A 26,715-nucleotide genomic window follows, 5' to 3' on the forward strand; every position below is an offset into this window, starting at 1 on the left:
TCATTGAGTCGATTCGTCCCAGTGACAGATTAATTTAGAAAGTAAAAAATACAGCTATTTTATTTGTAGCTGTGGCATACAGCACACAGTTATTTTAGCATATGGCTACATAACAGTAAATTTATGGTAGGCCTAACTAACTCCTAGGCCGAGGCTAATTTAATTATTTATTTGTTTTTCAGAAATGAAATGTTTATGATAATTATATATTGGAGGGCCTAGCTAGGTATTTATAATACTAATAGCTGTGTGACTTTTGTGAGATGGAAGAACATAAACAAATTTGTATGGACGAGATAGCCCTTGAGGGACTGGATGGTGAGTTTATAGACATAATAATGTAAATTTTTCGTACGTAAAAAAGAAGGAAGAAATAATTTGATATATTTATAATGGATATAGGCCTAGGTAGGCCTAGGCCCCTTATTTTTTATCTTAAATTTATTAAATAATATTTCTGATGTTAAATTTTCAGGTATCACCTTAGAGAGCCTGTGGTTCCGACTGCAGGATAGGAAACCTCCTTTCAGGCTTCCTATTGATGAATACTCAAAACCGTTTGTCTGGGAGCTTATCACATCATTGCACCAGGTGAAATTTTATGAGCTTCCCACAGCCCGACCTCCAATAACGGCCGGTGATGGTGCAAAAGAGTTTTCAGAAGAACTGGCTACCTATGTTTGGTTTGATCAGGTATGCGTTGTGGAGCATGCATAACCTTTAACCTGTCTTGTCTGAATCAGACGATGAAGCCTAGTTCATACTTTTGTGAACACTCTTAAATTTTGTATCCCCTTAATAATTTGTTCCCAGACAGTCTCCCATCCAGAGCGCAATCGGACCCAATGTTGCTTCAGCAATATGGCTGTATATAAACAATACATTATTATCATTAATTGTACAGAAGGCAGAACCCTTACAGATGATCAGTGATGAAGCTAAAGGAATTAGAGGATGCTCTGGCACTTACCATACCCGTCAGGATATCACTTCAGAAGTCAGACCTGAAAATGGAGACATTCTGTCTATTACTGAGGCTGAGAAAAGGTAGTGTATCAAATTGGTCAAGTTATATTCCACCCTGCATGATTTATCACAGAACCAATCCAAGAAACTTGAAAGTATTACTATACATGAATTGTTGGTTGAAGTCATTTTCGCCTGTTAACCACTCTGAAAACACACAAAACTTGGAATTAAGGTAGAGAGTGGTGCACTGTATTATGACTAAATGCTTACATGGATGGCAAAGTTTTGAAACCTATTTTAATGAGTATTTGTATGGTTTTGAAGTCCAAAATTTGTTTTACTATATATGGAGTGAACATTGACAACCTCTTGGAACAAACCATTCCATTCATTATTTGATTATTTGTCTACAAACATTTCTGCACAATTAAATATGATTTGCCAAAGTTATTCTATTTTGGTATACTATAATTGACCCTATGATTTAGTGTGATCTTTAAGAACCTCTTTACTACATATGAACATCTCTAATTTATTTTTCATCATTCGCGGTACTATATACGTACCATTTATTTGTATCAACAAAAAATATATTTATACAGTATTTCTTTCACAAGAATATTTCTATAAACTTATTTGATACAAAACGGGTATGCAATGAGCCGAAGCTCTTAAACGCATTATCCTATAATACAGATATCTAATTAGCAAATAAAACAATAAAAGTACAAATAGAAATAAAAAGTAAAAGTAACAAAAGTGAACTCTACATGAGTGAGTATTTATTTATTAATAGTTGTTGTATTTCCTTGTTAAATTTTCCGATTTTAGTTTCACACTTTATGTTTTCAGGTAAACGGTTCCAAATATTTGCCCCTCTATAGGCAATACTTCTTTGTCCTATATTTGTTCTTTTTAGAGGAATACGGAAATCACTCTTCTTCCGCGTACCATACTCATGTACAGATTCCATTTTTATAAAAAAAAAATTTAGGGATTATTCTTATTCTACTTCAGTTTCTGAAATAATTTTTACTGCAATAATATATGATTTTTAGAAGTTTACGAATCAATCACTGCAATAAACAACATTATTATGTATTATTACCCAGAAAGCTTGAGAAATAATTGTATAAACAGGTTAAAGAATAAGCAAAATGTATTATACTGCAGTAACTGCAGTAGAGTATACTGAATACTTGCAGTTTTTAAAATTTTATTTTTATTAGATATGGCGGTAAACTTGTAATTGTTGCATCGCCAGAAGCTAGGCTTGATGCTTTGATGGGCCTTAGTGGAGATACCAGGGCAGAGATGTCTTTAACTTCCTACTGTACTTTAGAATATATTGGCAAGAGTCGTCACAATGGCAGGCTACAGACAGAGTTGGCTTCAGCCCTTAAAATCGATGCCAAAGGCGCTCACTATGTTAGGAGAATATTGACAAGTTCTGGAATAGTCACAAAACAGGTATGTGATTTGTATCTATAATATAAACAGTAAAACTGGTATTAAAGAGGTGGGGTGTGGAGGGGGGGGGGGGGGGGGTCCTTTTAATAGGCAGGTCCCAAAGCAGTTGAACATGAGGTTTCTAAAGCTCTATCTACACTATTCATTTTATGTGACACCCATATATGGACACGATGATGTCACATCACTACAATATTTGAGCACATCACACTTTTTTTTCAAACTAGTTTGGTAGTGTAGACAGAGCTTAACATTATGTTGTTTTTTTCAGCATCTGTCTTACTTTGTTAACACTACAAGTGTAATGAAGGCTGGTAGGATTTTATTGCTGTCACGGTTTCACAACAAGTTATTTAATACTTACCAATTTTTGATGGAAAAGGTCTCAAACTACTTGGAAATGCAACCAGGAAGGGAGACATCACTATTTAATATACGAGAATTCCTTTTGTCAATTATGAAAGATAAGGTATTATTATTTATTTAGTGCCTCTTCGCCGAGTAATCTTCTGATTTCTCCGCCTGGGCTGCCTTGCTTACTCTTTGTACCAGGTTTCTCCATTCCTTTCGTCTGTTGGCCAACTTTCTAAGATAAGGTATTACTGACTTTTTCAAAGAAGGTTCACTTAATAATTTTTGAATTTCCTATCCTACAGTATATCTTTCTCTTCAGCCAAAAGGGCCAATATTATCTGTAGAGCTCTCATTTGGTTACACTGAAATGAATGAGGGGTAATATATCTTGTAATACTACTGTATGACCAATTTCTATTTGTTAGTTCCTGAATGTGACTGTGCAGTTTGACAGGGTCCCCTGCTGTACTGATTATAAATATGTTACCTTTTAAAAATGAGGTGAGGTTGAGTAGTGGGCTAAATCTGAGTTAAGGCTGAGTGGTGGGCTTAACCAAGAGGACCAAAAATGTAATTGGTTTATTGTTGAATTATTGGATTGAACTTTTTTTTACCTTTTTTTTATACAGGGCTTTAGTCAGCAAAAAGCAAAGAAATTTTACGAGTTGTTAAAAAGCTCGGGATTGACAACCTTTTTCATGCGCTCTCGTTCAGAGTTGTATGGTAAACTTGACGAGACCAAGGCCAGAGGTCGACAGGACCGGCAAATACGAATGGTGAAGTTGCTGAAAACGTACGCAGAATATACACAAGAGCTTGATGACCAAGAAAAGCCTGAACCTAGTGCTTGTAAGTAAATATTTGTCCTCAGTTGACAACATTTTGATTAGTCTATGGACCCACTACACAATCAAATATGGTAGTGACATGACATCATCGTGGCCATACAGTATATGGATACATCACATTTTTTTGTCATACAGTTTAATAGTCTTGATAGAGCTTTAGTCAGTTTTTTGTTTGAGCCCTCTTTAGTTCACCAAGTTCTTTATCACATGTGCATTGTGCTGTCAATTGCTTTAAGTCCTAACCAAAGGATGAAGCAACAAGAGTATTACTCTTTATCACAAGCATCTTGCCTTGATACAATCAATATGGCACAGAACGGCCTCAAACCATTTAGTTCGATTCCCATTTATTTACACACCAAAACTATAATGAAGGTTCACATAGTACGGCATAAAGGTTCACATAGTACGGCATAAAGGTTCACATAGTACAGCATAAAGGTTCACATAGTACAGCATAAAGGTTCACATAGTACAGCATAAAGGTTCACATAGTACGGCATAAAGGTTCACATAGTATGGCATAAAGGTTCACATAGTACGGCATAAAGGTTCACATAGTACGGCATAAAGGTTCACATAGTACGGCATAAAGGTTCACATAGTACGGCATAAAGGTTCACATAGTTCGGCATAAAGGTTCACATAGTACGGCATAAAGGTTCACATAGTACGGCATAAAGGTTCACATAGTACAGCATAAAGGTTCACATAGTACAGTATAAAGGTTCACATTGTACGGCATAAAGGTTCACATAGTACAGCATAAAGGTTCACATTGTACAGCATAAAGGTTCACATAGTACAGCATAAAGGTTCACATAGTACAGTATAAAGGTTCACATAGTACAGCATAAAGGTTCACATAGTACGGCATAAAGGTTCACATTGTACAGCATAAAGGTTCACATAGTACAGCATAAAGGTTCACATAGTACAGCATAAAGGATCACATAGTACAGCATAAAGGTTCACATTGTACGGCATAAAGGTTCACATTGTACAGCATAAAGGTTCACATAGTACAGCATAAAGGTTCACATAGTACAGCATAAAGGTTCACATAGTACAGCATAAAGGTTCACATAGTACAGCATAAAGGTTCACATAGTACGGCATAAAGGTTCACATAGTACGGCATAAAGGTTCACATAGTACGGCATAAAGGTTCACATAGTACAGCATAAAGGTTCACATAGTACAGCATAAAGGTTCACATAGTACAGCATAAAGGTTCACATAGTACGGCATAAAGGTTCACATAGTACAGCATAAAGGTTCACATAGTACAGCATAAAGGTTCACATAGTACAGCATAAAGGTTCACATAGTACGGCATAAAGGTTCACATAGTACGGCATAGTTTTACAAGAATATATCTATTTTTAATTTTTTTTTCAAATTATATGTTTTTTTAATTATTATTATTTATATAATTTTAATATTATTTTTTCAGGTATAACGGAAAGCCAAGTGATTGCAGAAGAGCCTTTGATAATGCAAATATACAGGCTGTTTCGGGGTGGAATGTCAAAAGTTGTAAGTCAAAATGCATCATTTTCCGCATCTTAGAGCTTTCAGTTTACGACAACTAACTCATTGTTGTGTTGTTGGTCGTATTTAGAAACCACCAACTTCAAGGAATTGTGTGAGGAAGAACGTCCGCGCATGCACCACAATTGACATGAGCTAACTTGTTTTTAGGTTGTCAGTCAACAGCTTCCTATGTTATTAGTCTTATTATCATTGTTATTTAAATCATTTTTATTTTAATCATAATTATCTTCTGAATTTTTTAAAATTTTATTTTTTTATTTATTTATTTATTTTTTTTTTTGTGCTTTATTTTATTCTGTTTATCTTTATAAAGTCTATTTTATTTAATTCAATTTTTATTATTACATATTTATGTCTGGTCATATTGTATTTTTGTGAGGGTATCTAATGATCAGCTTTGGCTGGATGGACCACCCTCTTAAAATATTCTTTAAATAAAATAAATCATTACCTTTTTTAAAAATCAATTTTGTCATCATTTTTTGATAATTTGTAAAAATAAGTTTTTGTTTTCAGGACATCAGCAAGACCGTACAGTTATCCTTAATTGAGATTCGACGTTTTATCAACAAACTTTTAAAAGACAAGAAGCTTGAGAGTTATTTTCATTCAGAGGGAAAGTTGAAGTATAGAAGGTTATCATTTTGTGCTTTTTGTTTTTAATCAAGAAAAGTGTGATTTGCCTAAATATGGTAGTTATATGCCCAAATATGGTAGTTATATGCCCAAATATGGTAGTGATATGCCCAAATATGGTAGTGATATGCCCAAATATGGTAGTGATATGCCCAAATATGGTAGTGATATGACATCATACATACGTCCATACATATATGCACATCACATTTTTATGTCACATTAAATTTGATTGTGTAGACAGAGCGTTACCATATGTTGAAAATAAAAAATAGAGAAATAAATGACTGAAGGTTTTTTTTTTTTCACAAAGATATGTTGCCATAGGCTTTCCAGAACAAAGCACCTCGGAGAAAGCTAGAATCCAGGAAGTTAGGGAGTTAAATAAAATTACAGAATTGGATTTAAAGTTCAGAAACATGGACAACAGTGGTATGTACATAGTAAAAGTAAATACTGCAAGTACCTCTATTAAGGTTAAGATACCCAACAAATTGTCCCAATAATAGGGGTGTCCCTGAGTAGGGCTTGGCCATATTTTTAAAATATATGTTACCCCTCATTTTTTTAATGGGAATGTGTCCCCAGGATCTGGATCTGGATGAATACTGGCGAAGGACCACATGGGTATATGCGCCAGGGGGTGCGTCTCTCGGTGTGCAAACATCATACTTAACTGAATTTATTTAATTTATTTATTTTTTTTTTATTTATTAACTTCACAAAACTGACCAAACAATGACGAAAAAACAAACAAACCAACATCCATATCTTAATATACATAAATCGATTGCTGCATTAAATTGAAGCCCATGACTTGGCAGTACATGCTGTTTGGTGGTGCAATAGTGATTGTGCAATCATCTAAGTTTGTCCACAGTGTTGATTTAAAGGTTTGTAGTGATGATGCTTGTTTAATGCTGATAGGGGTGTCTCTTGAAAAGCGACGTCCCTTAGTAGGAGTTGGCCGTAATTTTAAAATGTTACCTCCTTAATAATTTTATGGAAATGTTCCCGCTTTACAGGGGTGTTTCTCGCTTTATAGGGGTGTTTCCCGCTTTATAGGGGTGGGTCTCGTTTTATAGAAATGCCCCTCAATAGAGGTGTTCCAATGGAGGACCAGCCAAGGGAGATTTCAGGAGACACTGACTTTGTTACACTTGTATAAGTATCCAAATTATTTTTGTAGAAGAACCTTCAACATCTCAACAGCCTCAAATAGTCGGCAAAACCACAGAGAATGTACCTCAAAATATTACTCCATCTAGTAATAGAGTATCCATTAAGCAGAACAAGAGAAGAAATATAATCTTAAAGGAATTGGAGAGAGTTAAAATTGTTAATGGATCTCATTATCTAAAAAAGGTCAGTACAGGTCACAGGTCACCTTTAGTAAAGGTCACAAAGATTTTTGTTTCAATGGTGTTTTAAAGGACAACTTGACCAAGGACCATATTTTAAACAACGTATTTGGGATGTACATATGATTTCAGAACATTCGCGAGAAATTACTTGTACAGAATATGGCTAAAGTCGATATATATGCAATTTTCAGTTTTACAATACTATTTGTATAAAGTACAGTAGATCCCCTATTAAGAAGAATCCTTTGGTATCCATGAGGATTATCTCTTCATCTAAAGCTCTCTCAAACTTTATGTGACAAAAAAAGTGTGGTGTCCCTAAATATGGTAGTGATGTGCCCAAATATAGTTGTGATATGATGTCATCATGTCCATATATGGGTACATCACAATTTTTGTCACATAAAGTTACAGAGCTTTGTATGTATGATCTGATAGCACAAAACACAAATCAGACTACTTACTTTCGTTAATGATGTAACATTTAACATTCAAAAAATTATCAAACAATTCAATATACTAGAAACCCCTATTTGTGTGACACCCCTATTTAGGTGAAACCCCTATTTGTGTGACACCCCTAAAATAGAAGTTCTACTTAAAACCGTACATAATATTTCAAAAATGTTTTATTAAAACCATTTTTTTTTTGCAGATTATTATGAAAAAAGAGAAAGAAGAAGGGTATAAAACTAGCTGTGATAGGAAGACTTTGATTAGGTTAGAATATTTCAAAAGGCCTTTGTACAAATAATAAAAACAAACAAAAAGTGAAACGAGTCAACGTAGGTACACAGGGAGATGTACTGCATAAAAACATTTATTTAATTATTTGTTATTTATTGAATCAATTTTGTGTTTTTTTCTAGAATGCTCAGAAGACTGAAAGATCAAGGACTTGTTAACATCATACACAGAGTAGTACCTCTGTCAGAAGGCTGTTCACCAACAGAGGTTAAAATAATTCTTAAAAGCTGTCCAAAATGTTCCATATATATACAATAGTAACACCTCCTTTGGACACACCTGTTCAGGGGACACACCTATTCAGGGAACACACCTATTCAGGGAACACACCTATTCAGGGGACACACCTATTCAGGGGACACACCTATTCAGGGACACACCTATTAAGGGGACACACCTATTAAGGGGACACTCCTATTAAGGGAACACTTTCCTGTGATAAAAATGAGGGGAAATACATGTTTATCACTACTAACCAACCTTAATTCAGAAGGCGCCTCTATTAAGGGCAAATTTTTTTGTCTGGAAATTAATTAATTAATTTTGTTGCGTAAAACACTTATGCGACCAGTATAAAAAACAATTACTTATTTTGTTTCAAAAAAGAGAATCCAGGGGTGAATTCAGGAGTAGATCCAGGGGTGGATCCAGGAGTAGATCTAGGGGTGGATCCAGGATTGGATCCAGGGGTGAATCAAGGGTAAATCCCGGGGGAAGGGCCAGAGGCACAGCGTTACAACCTTTGAGTTATCTCAGAAAGTTAATATGTTTAGCCTATTACTATTGTTGAAAGTATGTTCTTTCAAGCACTTTGGCTATCCTTGGCAATAATACTAAATTGAGAACAATAGTAATAATAGTATACACGCCCAGCAGGGATTCAATTGATACGCCAAAGAGACATACTGTATTTTATAATTTTCGTTTTACAGTTGATGCTGATCACATTACCAAACATACCAGAAAATGACGATCTTGTAGTTAATTTTGTGAAGACTTTGCAGTTTAAAACGTCCAATCAAAACCTTGTACGAGTCCATAATGCTCAACGAAAAAAGGTAAACATTTGTAATTTAATAAAAAGATTTATTTAGAACACAATACAATTAGATTGTTACATGGAAGAAAAAAATATGAAAGAAGAAACAGACGTGTGGTATAAATGATTTTACAAATCACAGTATGTCCTACTGCAGATGTCCCAAATGTCTGATAATCATGGCAGCCTTCCGATAGTTTGTCATCTCCCGCTCTTCCACTAAAATACGAATTCTCCTGATACTACTAGGCTTTTTCAGCATTTGGTATATTCACATACTACTATTATACTATTTATAGCACTCTCAATAGTTTGGATATGTTTTCATAAAACGATATTTCACTTTTACAAGTTTGGAAGTTTACTTTCAAGAAAATCAAACGTGAAAAATATTGTGAATGGTCAAATAAACTACTTTTATAAAAGTTATAGTGATAATAATATAAAATAATATATATAATATAATATATATAATATATAATTAAATTTTGAACAAAAAAAGTTTTATATATATTTTTTTACTCATTTTTCTTTTATAGACTGAAAAAAAACAGATAAGGAAATTACTAAAGACATTTAGGCGTAATAAAACTGATGATGAAAATGACAAAGATATAAAAGATACAAAAGCATCTACAAGCAATGTTGAAGTTAAGGTATCCACTGTAAGTTTGGCCATTTTTCAAAAACATCTTTGTGTTTTTAGTGAGAACTACCAGGCTCATACAACTGTCTTCCCTTTGTGTCATACACCTGCCACCAAACAACATCCTTTTGCCTGCTCGAAAGAGAAACTGGGTTCTTTAAAGTACAGACGTGCCAGAATGTATACACTGGACCTGAAGTCCTTATCCGAGAAGACTTGTTCTACCATCAGAACAATGGTTGAGGAGTGCCTTGAACATGTGCCATTTTATAGCTATGGTTTGCAACCCTGCCGTGAATGTCAGTCAATTTAGTCCTGTCTTGGTCAAGTGATGTAATATTAATTGTGTTCATTTTTCAATTTATTTTCATTCTCCTTCAGCGTGCGGGACCACCTTCTGCTTGTGATGAACAAATGCAAGGATATATGCGTAAGATGGCGCGTGCACGCATGCTTTATCATTACATCTGGTATTTGGTGTACGCCCATCCGCTGCGATCAAAGTCAAACATCCTCAGCATTGACGATCTCGGATTGAAGAATACTCGCACTTGGACCAGAAAAAATAAACGAGAAAAACATTGCCGTGATGTAATTGAGAATTTTAATAAAGTATCGCCAGAATCGAATGAGATCGGTGAGCTTATGGCAATGGTGACAGAATCTTCTAAAGACTTGGAAGAGATTACAACATCTTCACAAATACTTGGTAGTTTGTGGGGTGATGCACCAAAAGTGTACAATGAGGAGACCTCAAAAGAGACGATGTGGAAAAAGTTTCTTCCACCGCTGCCACGTTACAACAAGTGTGCTGAAGGCTGGTTCTACGTTACTGACTTGATTATGATTATGCCTCTTAGTATATTCTGCAACTTGATTATGCTCGCTGTCAAGGTATGATTTCTTTTATGTCTGGTTCCCACTAGTGACACAATGCAAGGACGTAAACAAAATTTGACTAATTACTTTATGAAACGGAGTCGACTACATAGTCATAATACACACAATTTAAATGATTATCTTTTACCTAAATTGGTCAAATAAAATGATATTTGTACGTGCTTGTGTTGCATCATAATGGGAAATAAGCTTTAAAATTAAATCTACTGCACAGAAACAGCAAGGTTATTCATTTAGCTGTACACGTTTTTGATATCTTTACATGCATACTGTATATCTGTGTATATCTTCTTGTGTGCTGTATTCTCAGTACCTTTACGATGTAGAGCTCAGTTGGAACTTGACCCAAAACCTCCAGATCATTAGCCTAGCGTTCATACTTCTAGGCTACCATTGATGTCAAGAACTATCTTTGAATATTGCCATGTTTGGTGAAAATTACATTATACTTCGTAATAATAACTATATTGTATACATGTAAACTATATTCTAGGTACCTATATGTTTTATTGCAATTGTTAGGGCAGTTTGTGTTTCCCATCTACTTCAATAAGGATGATATATATTACACACTTGTAATATGGTGTATTATTTACAATCAATATTATTGTAGATGGTATCAAAACGCCTGGAATTGTACTGGTCTTACCTTTTAATTATTTCTGTCTTTCAGATCCCTAACCTTCAGGAATATCTGAATGATCCAATCAAAAAGCATATGCCATTGATGTTTCTGCCAGAAACTCTACAACAACAGTTGTGTTACGGTCGCAAGTATATTCACTCAATCCACACTGGTCTTCAAAGATTGTGTCAGATGGGTTTGCTGACATTTGGCCCTTTTTATAGTTTCTTTGACAAGGATCAGGTATGCAAAATAAATACAGTGGAACCTGTATAAAGGAGACACCTTTAGGACCCCAAAAATATCCACTTAATAGGGTATCCTCTAAATAAGATTGCTTGAAGTATAAAAACATATATTAGGGAGGTTTCGCAACCTTACGAATACAATAACGAAAACGGATACGTCACACATTTGTGAAACTTTTGAGCTGATCCCCATTTCATATTCGTAAAGCGTATTCGTGTTGACGAATATCACCTGTCATATTCGTAACTACAAAACGAGTATAGTTTTTGATCTATTTTGCACATTTTGCATTTGAATCAGGAATGATTCATGATTATAATATAATTATAGATTTATTGAAAGTAATTTACTAAAGTAATTTACTAAAATGCCAGGTCAATTTTGATAAATAGCAGTTTTTAAAGTCCTCACTCGCTTTGATGTTACGCTAGGCCTAGGCAGCCAAGCACTAAGCAACACGTACCTGCGCTTCGCTCAAATTTACCGCAGTCATATTTTGGACGGCGACCTCAATATTTCGTTGCCATGCGATACAGATTTTTACTGGCTTACGAAAACGAATACGTGTGCGTGACGTATCCGTTTTCGTTATCGTATTCGTAAGATTGCGAAACCTCTCTATTGACCCTCAGGGAAATTGTCCCCTTAAAGGGTAGCTCCGGGTTTGTAGGAAATTGTCCCCTTAAAGGGTAGCTCCGGATTCCAAGGGAATTTTCCCCTTAAAGAGTAGCTCCGGAGTTCAAAGAAAATTTTCCCATTAAAGGGTAGCTCTGGGGTTCACAGGAAATTGTCCCCTTAACTGGTAGCTTCGGGGTTCGCAGGAAATTGTCCCTTAAAGCGTAGCTCCGGGTTCGCAGGAAATTGTCCCTTAAAGCGTAGCTTCGGGTTCAGAGGAAATTGTTACCTTAAAGCGTAACTCCAGGTTCGCATGAAATTGTCCCCATAAAGGGTAGCTCCGGGTTCGTAGGAAATTGTCCCTTAAAGGGTAGCTTCGGGGTTCATAGGAAATTGTTACCTTAAAGCGTAACTCCAGGTTCGCATGAAATTGTCCCTTAAAGGGTAGCTTCGGGTTCATAGGAAATTGACTTCTTAAAGCGTAGCTTCGGGTTTGCAGGAAATTGTCCCTTAAAGGGTAGCTCCAGGTTCGCATGAAATTGTCCCTTAAAGGGTAGCTCCGGGTTCATAGGAAATTGTTACCTTAAAGGATAACTCCAGGTTCGCATGAAATTGTCCCCATAAAGGGTAGCTCCGGGTTCGCAGGAAATTGTCCCTTAAAGGGTAGCTTCGGGGTTCATAGGAAATTGTTACCTTAAAGCGTAACTCCAGGTTCGCATGAAATTGTCCCTTAAAGGGTAGCTTCGGGTTCATAGGAAATTGACTTCTTAAAGCGTAGCTTCGGGTTTGCAGGAAATTGTCCCTTAAAGGGTAGCTCCAGGTTCGCATGAAATTGTCCCTTAAAGCGTAGCTCCGGGTTCGCATGAAATTGTCCCTTAAAGGGTAACTCAGGTTCGCATGAAATTGTCCCCATAAAGGGTAGCTCCGGGTTCGCAGGAAATTGTCCCTTAAAGGGTAGCTTCGGGGTTCATAGGAAATTGTCCCTTAAAGGGTAGCTCCAGGTTCGCATGAAATTGTCCCTTAAAGGGTAGCTTCGGGTTCATAGGAAATTGTCCCTTAAAGGGTAGCTCCAGGTTCGCATGAAATTGTCCCTTAAAGGGTAGCTTCGGGTTCATAGGAAATTGTCCCTTAAAGGGTAGCTCCGGGTTCGCATGAAATTGTCCCCGTAAAGGGTAGCTCAGGGGTTTATGGGTAATTGAACTTTCTTGATTTATCTCTATTGATATATAATAGGTCTTTTGTTATCTACATCAAAAAGCATCAATAGTAAACACCACAACGTGTGAAAAGCACTATAATGAGGTAAACCCAGGCACCTACCAAACTGATCATTACTTACTTGACAATGAACAAACTGTTGTTCAGTTCTTCCAACATCTCCAAGTCATCTGTCTGAACACACCTTTAGGTAAGTAGTTCTAACATTTCTTGGTCATCTGTCTGAACATACCTTTGGGTATTAAAGTTTATCTTTTGAAACACACCATTGAGTTTTAAAGCAGTTTCAACATCTCCAAGTTATCTGTCTGAACACACCTTTAGGAAAGTACTTCCAACAACTCATAAGTCACAATAAAATATCTGTCTGAACACACCTGTTAGTACCATTCTCCCAATTTGTTTTCCAGAAACTGAGTCAGATATCATATTATCACACAACCAATAATAATAATAATAATAAACAATATTTATATAGCGCCTAATGGTATATTTTGATAAATGTTTAGATAATATTTCTCAGCAAGAGTGATGAGAAAAAACTTGAGTAATTTGTTGTTGATAACACTTTTTTAGGGGTAACACGTCGAATTGGGGGCAAGTCGGAGGATAAAATGATGAAAGAGATAGTGTCCGTAAAAGACATATCAGTAAAGCCTGCGGACATCGGCAGGATTCCTGGTAATGGAAGGGGAGCGGCTGGCTTGGATTCAAGTATATATACGTATGTACAATGGGTTACCTGATTCTCTGTACAACTGTATGTCCACATTATGACACAATTTGTCCACTATCATATCATTTTGTTTGTTTGGTTGCATGTATTTTTTATGTTTTATCTGTCAAATATGTTTTATGAAAAATTGAATCATATATTATATGTTGTGCCTGTGTATCATACGCTATAATACAGCCTGTATCATACGCCATAATACAGCATGTATCATACGCCATATACAGCCTTTATCATACCCAATAATACAGCCTGTATCATACCCAATAATACAGCCTGTATCATACGCCATAATACAGCCTGTATCATACGCCATAATACAGCCTGTATCATACGCCGTAATACAGCCTTTATCATACGCCATAATACAGCCTGTATCATACGCCATAATACAGCATGTATCATACGCCATATACAGCCTGTATCATACCCAATAATACAGCCTGTATCATACCCAATAATACAGCCTGTATCATACGCCATAATACAGCCTGTATCATACGCCATAATACAGCCTGTATCATACGCCGTAATACAGCCTTTATCATACGCCATAATACAGCCTGTATTATACGCCATAATACAGCCTTTATCATACGCCATAATACAGCCTTTATCATACGCCATAATACATTCTTTATCATACGCCATAATACAGCCTGTATCATACGCCATAATACAGCCTGTATCATACGCCATAATACAGCCTGTATCATACGCCATCTTCCAGCCTTTATCATACGCCATAATACAAGCAAAACATGTGATAAATATGTGATACTGTATTACAGAATTTGTCTATGGTACAAAAAATTGAAATATTTTTGACATGATTCCTAAATGTCTCTGCTGTTACTTCAGTTCAGTAATATAATAATTAATGAATTATGTTTTTGTTTGTTTTTCAGACACCTTAGAATGAATTGGAATCGACCAGCCCCGGGGCAAAGTAGTAAATATAAATATAGACAAAGGAAACAAAAAGACATTATTAAAACAATTAAAAAACATCAAGGTAAAAATACCAGCATACAATTGATTGCATTTATCACTATCAAATTGGTTATTGTGATTTTGTCTTGTTTGTACAGGTCCTCCCATGACGGCGAAGATGGGAAAATATTTTCTGTCTTCGACTTGGATATATTCACAACTTTACTTTTTAGGAATTACAATAACCTTACTTTACTAATGTTTTAAAATGTTTAAATCTATCTTCATATAGCAAAAAAAGCCAGTTTGAAGGGAGTAAGTATCGTTAGTGAACTCCACAAAGCTCGTAACGAAAAATATAAAGGAGGGCGTGGTCTTAAACGACCGAGACTAATATCAGAAATAATGCCCAAGAAGAAGCCAGTTAAAAGGGTTCGTGTAACAGAAAAGCCACCCGTTAGCATTGGCCCGACTACAAGAATGATTTTAAAAAGATCTCGATTTGATTGGACGGAGGAAGAGGATAATATGGTATGTTAAATCAAGAAATAAGGTTAATTAATAAAAGTTTCACTAAGCAAAAGGTTATCCCTTCAATTTTGGCCAAAGAATGTGTTATTAAGCCTTGTCTACACTATCAAACTTTATGTGACAAAAAATTGTGTCTTGTGTATCTCAAAGTGACGAGTTCAAATCTAGTTAAGTATGATTTGAAATGACATAATTTGATGTTTACTGTATAATTTTTTTATTAACTATGTACTCCATTTATTGTACATTGCAAAATACTATTTTCTATATTATTAAGCTACAAAAAGTAATATTTAACCCTTTTTTTGTTGTAGATGATGGTTTTTAATATTGCAAATTTGTTACTCGCTAAAAGAAGAAGTCTTTTCTTCATTTCTTGGGGTCATCGCCATGACTTATTAATGAAGAGCTTTCCGGTAAGTGTTTCAGGGAATCACCATTCCTGGTTTGGGAATTTCTATTCCTGGATTAAGAATTTCTATTCCTGATTGAGGAATTTCTATTCCTGGTTTGGAAATTTCTATTCCTTGTTTGGGAATTTCTATTTCTGGTTTGGGAATTTCTATTTCTGGTTTGGGAATTTCTATTCCTGGTTTGGAAATTTCTATTCCTGATTTAGGAATTTCTATTCCTGGTTTTGAAATTTCTATTCATGATTTAGGAATTTCTATTTCTGGTTTGGAATTTTCTATTCCTGGTTTAAGAATTAATATTCCTTGTTTGGAAACTTCCACTTTCTCCCTTTTTTCCTAGAACTTATTTTCACAGCGTTTCAAGACAATTTTACACTGTATAAATTAATAACCTTAACTCATGATGTCTATTTATTTTTTGTCAGGAATCAAAAAGTAAATCTAAGAACGCTTTGATGAGGAGATCTGCAGCACTTGTAAAGTGTCCACCTTTTCGTACACAGCTCGCAATGCACTTGTCCATTCTACAGAAGGACCATGTATGACACAGTATTTTTATTTAGACATTTTTATTTATCTTTTTAAATTAACAATACTGTTATGCACTTGTCAATTGTATGACCCACTATATGACCCTCGGGAGAGGTGCGTCATGGATGCGTCATTTACAAACAATCATTGATGCAGGGGTGCATTAAAAAACCTAAATGGTATGTCACATCAAAGTCTGATGGTGTTTAAATGTCCATCACTTTACCACCCACCATATCATGACAAACACATGGTCACAATGTATCAAAATGGGTGCATCATGGTCACCTAAAGGTCACGTTTTTTAAGGATGGCGTCATCGTATTCATATATGACGAACATCAAACAAATGATTCAGAGAGCTCCTGAGGGTCGCATAGTGAGTCATACAATTGACAAGAGTTATCCATTTGGTTAGCAAAATTTGTGCACAACATTTAGTAAAATATTTTTATGAATGTTGACTACGAAATTACATGATATTTCTAGTTCCCATTACCCTTTATTTTATGGTTTTTTTTTATGAAAATAGAATTTGGTTACCTCATTAATGTTCCTACTGTACATAAAAATTGTTTGTTGATTTAATAGTTTAAATTTTTATCAGATTATTCTTGAAACTTTAAAAAGGGAAGTTAACAGTGACATCCAAGAAGATTGTGAGAATGAGTATAATGATATGGTGGAATTGGTGACAGAAAGATTAAGGTAAGAAATGATAATGTAACATAGACAAGTTCCATGATACAGGCTCACATGTTTGTCACATGTGAATCTATGTAATTAGATCTACACCTGACACTACCGCTCTCTATTGTCCACCCTCCCCCCCTCTCCCTGAAGTCTATAGCGATCATTTGTAGTTGCTGCACCCAAGTTGTGCCAAAAAAAAGTGATGTGCCCATATATGGACATGATGATGTCATATCACTACCATATTTCGGTATATCATTACTATATTTGGGCACATCACACTTTTCAGAGCTTAAGTACCAACTTTGTAAATTAATTCTAGTCTTTTTAAATATTCATATACAGAGTGTGTTCACAGGATATTGGACAAATTTCATTTACATCAGACAAATTTCATGAAGAGAATGAGATTTTAACCGTTTCTGACGTTCTGTATCAACTTCCCAAATACAAGATTCCCCAGCAAACACAGTGGAAGACAACAGACGAAAAAGAAATAAAAAAACTGGTTGTACGACAAGCTGTAATGGTAAATTACGGACCATGTCAAAATTATTCTACTGCAGTTACTGCATTAACAATATTTTATATCAATTAAACTTAAAGCTCTGTCTACACTATCAAACCTATTTGACAAAAAAATGTGATGTGCCCATATATTTCCATGATGATGTCATATCACTACCATATTTAAGCATCACTACCATATTTGGGCAAATCACACTTTTTTTGTTACATAAAGTTTGATAGTGCAGACAGAGCTTTACTCTTTAAAACAAATTAACACAAAATGTACATATATCAAAAAAATGTATTTATCTTTTCTGATAGGCTAGCTTCTTCCTGATTGATAGACCAACACTGTTTAATCCCAGCCAAGCATTCTTTGTTTTCAATCAGTTTCCGGACGACCTCCTTGCAAGGGTGGTTGACGTTTTAAAAGATGCCTACTTAACTACCAGAAATGTAAGATCTTTCAATTTGCCTTTTGAGAAAATTAGAACAGTACGTAGAGGGGAACTTTGAGAATGCATATCTGCCTATATTAAAATTTTCTACATAAAAAATTGTGTATATATAGTATATTATTGTGCCTATCTATTAGGCATTTGGTTGCTTCCTATTGTTTCTAATCCTGATGACTCTCTGTTTTTTAATATATTAGATATAATGATTTTTTTTTTAATATGGTAGGTGTTTCTGTTGTCGGGCAATTGGAGGGGTTTCAACCCTGATCGTTGACCCTTTCTCTTTAAAGTTGAACTATGCCAAAAAAACAAAAGATTTGGATAAAATTGTCACCTGTCGGCAATCTTTAAAATCAACTTCAAACTCAAGATCAGATTATTGAGACTATCATTGTAAAACGTTTTAAATTTTTTTCATCAGCGTTTTCGTCATAGAATCCGAAGAGCATTACCGTGTACGGCTATGTCTCTTCAAGTTTCTACAAACTGTAGAAAAATATTCAACAGTACTATATCAACTGATATCTTTAAAGAGATGTATGAATATATGCAAAGTCTGGACGAGGAGCAATATGGTAAACATACATACCTTTATTATTTAATTGTTCATGGTATAACACTACAGTCTACCTCTATTGAGGGGACACTCCTATTAAGGGGTCACTTTCCGGTAAAACAAACAAGGAGATATACTGTATATGTTATATACACTACTGTAATTAACCCACTGCTGTGAAAAGCATTTTCTCTCTCTGTTGACATTCTCAAATTTGTTATCACTTGCCTTCATCTTCTAGGTGCATGCATGTCTTTGTCCTGTCCATACTCATACAAATAAATTAACTTTGAATACTATATTTTACCCACAGATTCAAATGCATCTTCTTTAGTACCCGTCAACACCACGTGTGGGCAAGTAGCATGTTTTCTCTCCATGATGTTCTCTGATTTGGTAAGTAGAGGTGTGGCAGCGGGGAAAGGTGCCTAGAGTGAGATTCTCAATAAAAGTTAAATGATAAACAAAAAATAAGTTGAATGTGGGATTGAAAGATTGACTGGTTTATTTGATGAGGCAAAGTCAAGTCATGTAGATTACCACAGGGACTCAGCCTTAAAGCCGCTTTTGGCTTATTTGAGTATCAACACAGAACTTGTCAAACTTATATATAATTTATTATATGAAAGTGTATTCAAAAGTGCATCATTCACCAGTCTTGTGCTCCGCACAAAGAGCTGAACACACAATAAGTGTTCAATGGGAGAAATGATGCACAATAAATAGCTTAGTTTAAGCTGTATTTTATAGATCTGAATTTCAAAATGATGCTAATACATATTTTTTAAATTGTAGGTTGATTATAATATTCAAATGCCAGATCAGGTCATATTACTAGATAATTCATTAATCAACAAAAGTATTCTTGAAAGAACAGCAAAGTTGATGAGAAACGTGCATGATTCAGAAGATGAAGATGAGGAGAATGAGGAGGCACAGCAATCTGGTAACCAATCGACCTCTGACCCTTCGATATATCCACTGTACAAGCGCATTACCTGTATACAGAAAATCAGTCATGCGCTGGAAGCGAAAGGAAACGAAAAAATGGATGCAGAAGAGCCAGAAGCGGATGTACAACAGAATTACCAAGCGGCTGCAGATTTTGTCAGCAATGAGCATAGTTACACTCAACTTATGCCATCCATTGAGGAGAAGGTGCCGCCAGCAGAAACACCAGTTACAGCACCAAATAACCCTGTGCCAACAGAGAAGGAAGCTAGAATGGCAAAACAACAAGATTCTAAAGTTTACACCACCAGAACAGATTGGTTCCTTCTTCAAGGATTAGGAGACGATGGACTTACGGAGGAGACCAATGGAATGCTGGACACTATCATGTTAAAGCCTTGCAAGACTGACATCAAGGTATGCCAATCACTGAAAGAGAACATACACCGCTTCAATGGTAAGACAGCATTGTCACCATATGATCTCCACCAGATGTTTGAAAAGTCTGATGATCTGCTTCTGCATACTTTGAGGCAGGATTTTTTAGGTTTCACCAACCAATGTGATATCAAAAGTGAATGGAGCCCTCTGGAACATTTCGATGACACAAAGTTTATCCCAATACCACTAATGAAGAAGACATCTATGGATAATATGTGAGTAAAAAAACACATTTTACTCTATATATCCATATTGTGCATATTTCTAAAAAATGGTGTTTATCGATTCATTTTAGGAATATTTTGTCTGATTTATCAGATTCTAGGAAAATTAACTAAAAACAATAATTTAAAAGTAAAAGGAAACAGTATTTTCATACTTTTAGAGAGTAATATGGCACAACGGTAGGGAATCGGGACTGTCATGTGAGAGGCTTGGGTTCAAGACTGTCTGACGAATATGGCTTGGTTTTGTTTAGGCGAGATGCTTCAATCTTATGCAAATTCTGTGTCACTGTTTTACAGAATTTGCCAATAATGCTAGAAAAATTGTAGTAGTTACTGTTGCAGTTACCTGTAGTAATTAATAGCCTTTTTTTTTTATAGAATTCCTACATTAGGTGATGAGGAGTTGATATTATTCAATTTGATTTCTGACAAGCAACATCTTGGACTAATGGCATCTGAAATACTGGCATCAAATAGTCATCTATCAGTTAATATTCTGATTGAAAACCTGCATAACCTCATAAAGAAGAAGTTGGTATGTTACAACTGACTGTAAAATAAGAGACCATGCAGCATTCTCAATAACACTGGTCCGCCGGCCAATGGCCAGTTAAATGCGTGGTGGGCCAGTTAAATGCGTGGTGGACCAGTTAAATGCGTGGTGGACCAGTTAAATAGTCAGATAACAAGTCTGCTTAGCCAATAAGTTAATTAAAAGCCTCCCTTATAGGCCCACATTCTGTGACCAGTAAAAGTGTAGAACCAGTAAAAATGTAATTTTACTTCTTTTCTAGTTAAAAAAACTTTAAGGGAGATCCCTGCCATGTCAAAATGATGCTACTGCAATTATAGAGTAGTTGTTCAATTTAATGCATACAGTTATTTTAATGTTTTGCTAAAATATTTTTTCTATAGATTTTCAGAGTTGGTTTAGATGTCCACCGCTATGTTGCTGTGAATTATTGTGATCTTTGGAGCATAACATCTGCTAAACCCTCTGAAATTGGTTTTCAATATAAGCCTCGTACAAAACTAGAACAAAGTATAACAAAGGTAACGGGCAGCAAAGAAGACCAACTTGCAGAACCAGAAATAGTAAAAGACAGTGAGGTTGTTTGTGCTGATGAAAAAGTTGAGGCTGTGGAGATTGCTACATCAACAAATGTTCAAAAAGAGGGAGGTATTAGCAAAGAGCATGTCACAAAAGAAATAGAAGTGCCACAGAAAATTGATGTATCTGCAGATGCAAGTGCAGAGACCATGGAGACAAATATTCAAAATGAATTTCAAAAGGAGTTTGCCTTTATAAATGATAGGGAAGAAGTAGTTATCAGTGATGCTGTTTCTTCAGTTGTGGAAACCTCTGTACAAAACACTAATGATGTGTTTGACCAAACATTATGTGGCAGTTCAAATTTTACTGATGACCGAGAAGAGGTAGTTATCAGTGATTCTATCTCTTCAGTTGTGGAAACCTCTGTACAAGACACTAATGATGTGTGTGAACAGGCATGTGGCATTTCAAAATTAACCAATCAAAAACAATTATTGATGGATAATTCAAAATTAACCAATCAAAACCAATCATTACAGGATAATTCATCTACAATCATTGAACCTTCTGAACATAATTTAGAGGACACGATAGGCCAGAAATGTGCCAGTAACACTGTTTTAATGAATTTATCTGAAAACACTTCTTCAAAAGCAATTGACAATAATTCAGAATTACAACCCGTACCAAAGATGTCCACTAGACAAACGAGGAAAAGAAAAAATGAAGCAGAAAGTAAAATAATTTATCCAGATTTGTGTTTAACTAAGTAAGTTTCTAACTTTAAAAAAAAATTACAAACACACTAAAGATCAAGATAATGAACTAAGTGTTCATGTCAAAATTATTCTACTGCAGTTTACTGCAGTAACTATATGTTTAATGCAATAACGTATGCTTTTAGTTTAGTTTCGATGTAGAAGTTTTTGAGGCAGTCACTGCAATATAACAGTGTGTATGATTACCCGGCAAAAACCTTACTTAGATAATTGCATAAACAGGTTAAAGAGGAAAACAAAACATTGTTTTCTGCAGTAGCTGCAGTAGGATAATTTTGACAAGGTCTCTAAATACAATACTGTACCAAGTTATGACAGATCTTAGTGATCATCGGAATCCAAACATTATCAATGTATAAGCATTGACATTCTATAATGCATTTTTTTTTTCATTTTTTTTTTCTGGTTACAAATGTTTAAACTTACAGAATCGCATTTCCAACCCATAGTAGGCTTGAATACATTTCATGCAATTTTAACTTTCTTTAGTCTAACCATTTTACATCTTTGAATTCCATGTGTTTCTCTGTTATTTTCTCATCAGTCCTCAATTCAATTCAAAAGACATTTATTTTCGTCCAAAAGATAAAGTCAGATTATTAAAAAAAAAATAATGAACAAAGGCAAAATCCCAAGAAAATGAATATCTTGTGGCAGGATCTCCTTGACATGGGCTCCTTCAATGGCTGTGTCTTCCTTTCTATCCACATAGTCAAACCACTGTAATCTTTTTTTGCAATCTTTCACAAGACTGATTTAAAATGTTTGTTTAGGGATAGTGAGATACAGTTTATTCCTCGGCAGTGGTATAGTATGGGAGGAGAAGTCGAAAATGTAGAGTTGACAAGGTTGCTTCAGAAGATTGGGTTAATTGTCATCTCAAAGCCAGGAATACCAGAAAAGCACATCTTTGACCAATTGCATCTAGTGTTATCACCTGTGGAGTGTAGAGAAATCCTGCAGGTACTGATCATTTATTAATCAAATGTAGCCATATGTACGAAAGATTGATTAAAGACGTTCAGATGGGTCAGAGGTTAGCCCTGAAGCCCAGGGTAGTGCCTTGAAAAAGCACTACTTCAACCTTAATTTACTCCTAGAATTTTTTTTTCTTTAAATTTTTCAGGTGAATAACTATTATGTGACATTAAAATGGCTAATATTCATCAAAAATGTTTTTTAAAATTATTTTTTCCGAGTATGTAGTATGAAAAGATTTAAACATGGAGCTATAAATAGCTCCATGATTTAACCATGAAAGATTATTATTAAAAATTTGGAACATTAATCTTAATACAATTTTGATTACGTCATAAATGGAAATTTGACTAAAACCATGCATTAAGACAATTAAATAAATAATAAGATTAACTCTCTTTGAAACTAAAAATTAAAATCTCTTTCAAACCTCTCCTGTTGATATACTCTATTGTACTTCCAGTAACTACAATTGTCTTACTACCTTAAAAAAAAGGAAACAGTGTGTATGATTTCCCAAATAATACTGTTACACTAGAGGACACCTGAGAGTGCATAAACCCCTCCCCTTCCCAATTTTTTTGATTTTTTTTTGTGCCTTAATACTGTGTATGATTATGATTGATTGCATTACAAACTAGAAAATATGAATGTGGTGTAATGGGTCTGCATTCACCTTTCAATGGCTGAGTCCGAGGTTCAAGTCCTGCTTAGGGTAATTTTTTTTTCATTATTGATTACAAAATTTTTTTTATAGATGTTGCAGCAAGCTGGTTGTATAACTAGGCATGAAATTCCGAAATTGCCATCAACGTGTCTATTTAAGAATTTTACGAGTACTCAGGAAACGGAATATTTCTATAAGCCAACCATAGACTGTATGCTGCGCCTTGCTGCTTATGAACGCTACAAACCAGAAGAGGAGACGGTCCAAGTTGAAAATGAAGATAAGAGTCACCCTAATATTGATTGAATTTATTGTATATAATGTTTTAACGACTTTAAATTATTGATTCATGCTTTTATATTTATAAGGAAAAACTATTGAATATTGAACAATATTATTATCAGAGTTACAATGCTAATTATAAACTTGACGCTTCTTATAACGCTTGACATCTATCGGGAAGAATGACCATCATGAAATTGAACTGTCATCAGAAAGTTAACCTTTCCTCTCAATGTTTGACCTCTCATCAGAAAGTTAACCTCTGGCCTTGAAGCTTTACCTGTCAGGTAATTTGACCTCTCATCAAAAAATTAACTTCTGGACTTGAAGCTAGACCTCTCAAGTAATTTGACCTCTCATCTTGAACTTTGACCTCGCAAGTTAATCTCTTATGAAGTTGGACCTCATCATTAATGTACGGTAGATGCTTATAGTCCTGTTCAAGAACTGATTTTTTCTTAATTCATTGTACCAAGTTTTCAGTACTACAGTACTAACATTTTGAAAAAAAAACGTTTATCAAATTGATTTTCTGGATGCAAAAATCAATTGTTACGTAAGTATTAATTATCAGAATACTAAATTTATTATTATATTTCATGGCTGTTGACTTCAAGGAACAATATCTAATAATAGTGCAGCAAATAAACTAATTATGCAACAACACAATAACTTTGTGAATATTTAAACTGTCCAATCAACCTTGTCAGGAAAGCGGTTATGGTACATATCATATATAAACTCCAGTTGAGTCCAGGTTTTTGTGCTCTTTCAGATCGAATTTTCATTCTTTTCTTGTGTTTTATTTATGTCCGTTATTTCTATTCTAGAGGACGTTTATACACATTTCTAATGCTACTATCATTAGATAGCAAGTTTGCCCAATTATGGAAGGTTGGGCTGTAAATCTAATTGAAAAAATTCCTTTTCTGAAAGACTGATTTTTACCTATACGCTGACGACACAACTGTCACTTATTCTCACCCTGAAATTCAAACTCTGTTTAATACTACCAACTCCCACCTAGAGATGTTGTCCCAATACTTTGCTGCTAATAAACTTTCTATAAACCATAAAAAATGTAACTTCATCCTGTTTGGGACTCCCCAGAAGTTAAAAAATGTTGACCCATCTCTATAAAATATTACCATTGAAAATATAAACATCCCCTCTGTTCAATCAGCAAAATTCTTAGGTGTCCATCTTGACTCTGGCCTGACGTGGAAAACACACATTAGTGTAACTGAAAACAAAATTTCCAAAAGCCTTGGTATTATTTTTCGTTTGTCTTCATATTTACCCTCTAATATCCTACGCATTCTGTATTGCTCTATGATTCTTCCCTATTTGGGTTATTGTAATATTGTTTGGTGCAACACATACCCCACAAACCTTAATAAATTGCATACCCTCCAAAAGAAGGCTATCAGAATTATATCTGGCGCGCCTCCGCTTTCCCATTCCTCTCATTTCTCTCATTTATTTTTAAATCTTAATCTCATCAAACTTAATGATATCAATTTAATTCAACAAACCATTTTTGTCTACTCTGCTAAACAACATCCTTCCTCACCATCTTTGTTATCTATTTACTTCCAATTCCTTCTTTCATTCCCATCACACACGTACTAAAAATAAATTATCTATACCCTCCCATAGAACAAATTCTTTCCAACATAACATTCGATACTCTGGACCCACCCTATGAAACAACCTACCACCCTCCATTTTAAAATCTGCTTCCCTTAAGATACTTCTCTCAAAATTAAAAATACACCTTTTCTACTTATTAAATATTTATTAATCGGTCATGTCTCGATCTGCAGTACCAACAGATTTTTTTTTTTCTGTTATTCATAGTTTAGATTATGAAATTTATTATGATTTTCTTCAATGCATTTCTTTTCTTTTTTATTTGTGTTAAAAAATAAGATTAAACACAAGATGTTACAAATATCTTTCAGGGCTTTTGCCTTCATTTTCCGATATACTTTTATAAATCTGTACAATCCTGTTTCTTGTTTTCCTACTGTATGTATTCAGATTTTGTAAATAAATGTCTATTGAATTGAATTGAATTGACGTATGCGCATTAATTCACATTCTACATCTGTCACTAAATAATATCTAACTGACTATTAACAGTCAGTTAGATACAATACTAGGTGTATTAAATACTTTTAACCCGCATATGACAATTGTCCATAATACAGCATGTATCATGAAATATTAGGCTAGGGTCTATGGTACAGGCGTCACATGTGCAACACATCAGATACTGTATCATGGAATTTGCCTATGATGCTAGGCACATTTATACCAGTACCGACAATCTACTGCTTATTATTAGATAGCAATTTAGCAGAGAATGTCTGACCTTTTCTTTACTGTATAAATCGATGCAATTTGAATATAATACCTGTGAATTATATAATACAAATGGTAATTAGTAATTGTAATTAGATGATGTCTAATAATTTCAAAGACCTCACAATCATGTAAATCACATCTCACCTTTGTTTAGACCTACTTCCATTGTATTGCGTAATATTAACAATTGTTAATGGTACTAAATTTATTGACTACTCTGTCGTGACTAAACTCATTTCAAAACGTTTATGTATCTGAGACAACAATTATTGATTATTGTCCGAGTAGCTGTTGGTTTAACACACATTGATTTTTAGGACAATGATTATAGCAAAATGTTCTTTTATGACATGAATTACAATCACTTTGTA

At 34.8% G+C, this 26,715-nt stretch overlaps 1 protein-coding gene across 1 annotated transcript; it reads left to right on the forward strand.

Annotated features, from left to right (window-relative positions):
* The first annotated feature begins 222 nt into the window (after nt 1–222).
* Nucleotides 223–26,715, forward strand: LOC140058108 (general transcription factor 3C polypeptide 1-like). Its single transcript, XM_072103662.1, has 32 exons — nt 223–318; nt 476–693; nt 905–1,047; nt 2,199–2,439; nt 2,711–2,908; nt 3,423–3,642; nt 5,098–5,180; nt 5,715–5,833; nt 6,148–6,266; nt 7,024–7,199; nt 7,854–7,918; nt 8,068–8,152; nt 8,878–9,003; nt 9,524–9,649; nt 10,012–10,524; nt 11,204–11,398; nt 13,253–13,427; nt 13,814–13,961; nt 14,879–14,985; nt 15,196–15,434; nt 15,749–15,850; nt 16,273–16,386; nt 16,986–17,086; nt 17,417–17,600; nt 17,903–18,037; nt 18,461–18,614; nt 18,909–18,991; nt 19,391–20,202; nt 20,593–20,749; nt 21,130–22,037; nt 22,821–23,010; nt 23,783–26,715. Exons 1-32 carry the CDS (start codon nt 264–266, stop codon nt 23,996–23,998), a joined length of 6,507 nt encoding a protein of 2,168 aa, XP_071959763.1. The 5' UTR covers nt 223–263; the 3' UTR covers nt 23,999–26,715.

This window comes from Antedon mediterranea, chromosome 9, assembly GCF_964355755.1.
Source record: "Antedon mediterranea chromosome 9, ecAntMedi1.1, whole genome shotgun sequence".
Taxonomy (NCBI): Eukaryota; Metazoa; Echinodermata; class Crinoidea; order Comatulida; family Antedonidae; genus Antedon; species Antedon mediterranea.

What these genes read in the sequence shown, in the direction of transcription:
- LOC140058108 (XM_072103662.1), top strand. Translation starts at nt 264, where the DNA reads ATGGAAGAACATAAACAAATTTGTATGGACGAGATAGCCCTTGAGGGA. An exon ending in TATTAATGAAGAGCTTTCCG is followed by an intron (nt 15,851 to 16,272) that starts GTAAGTGTTTCA and finishes ATTTTTTGTCAG; the next exon opens with GAATCAAAAAGTAAATCTAA. An exon ending in TTGGTGACAGAAAGATTAAG is followed by an intron (nt 17,087 to 17,416) that starts GTAAGAAATGAT and finishes ATTCATATACAG; the next exon opens with AGTGTGTTCACAGGATATTG.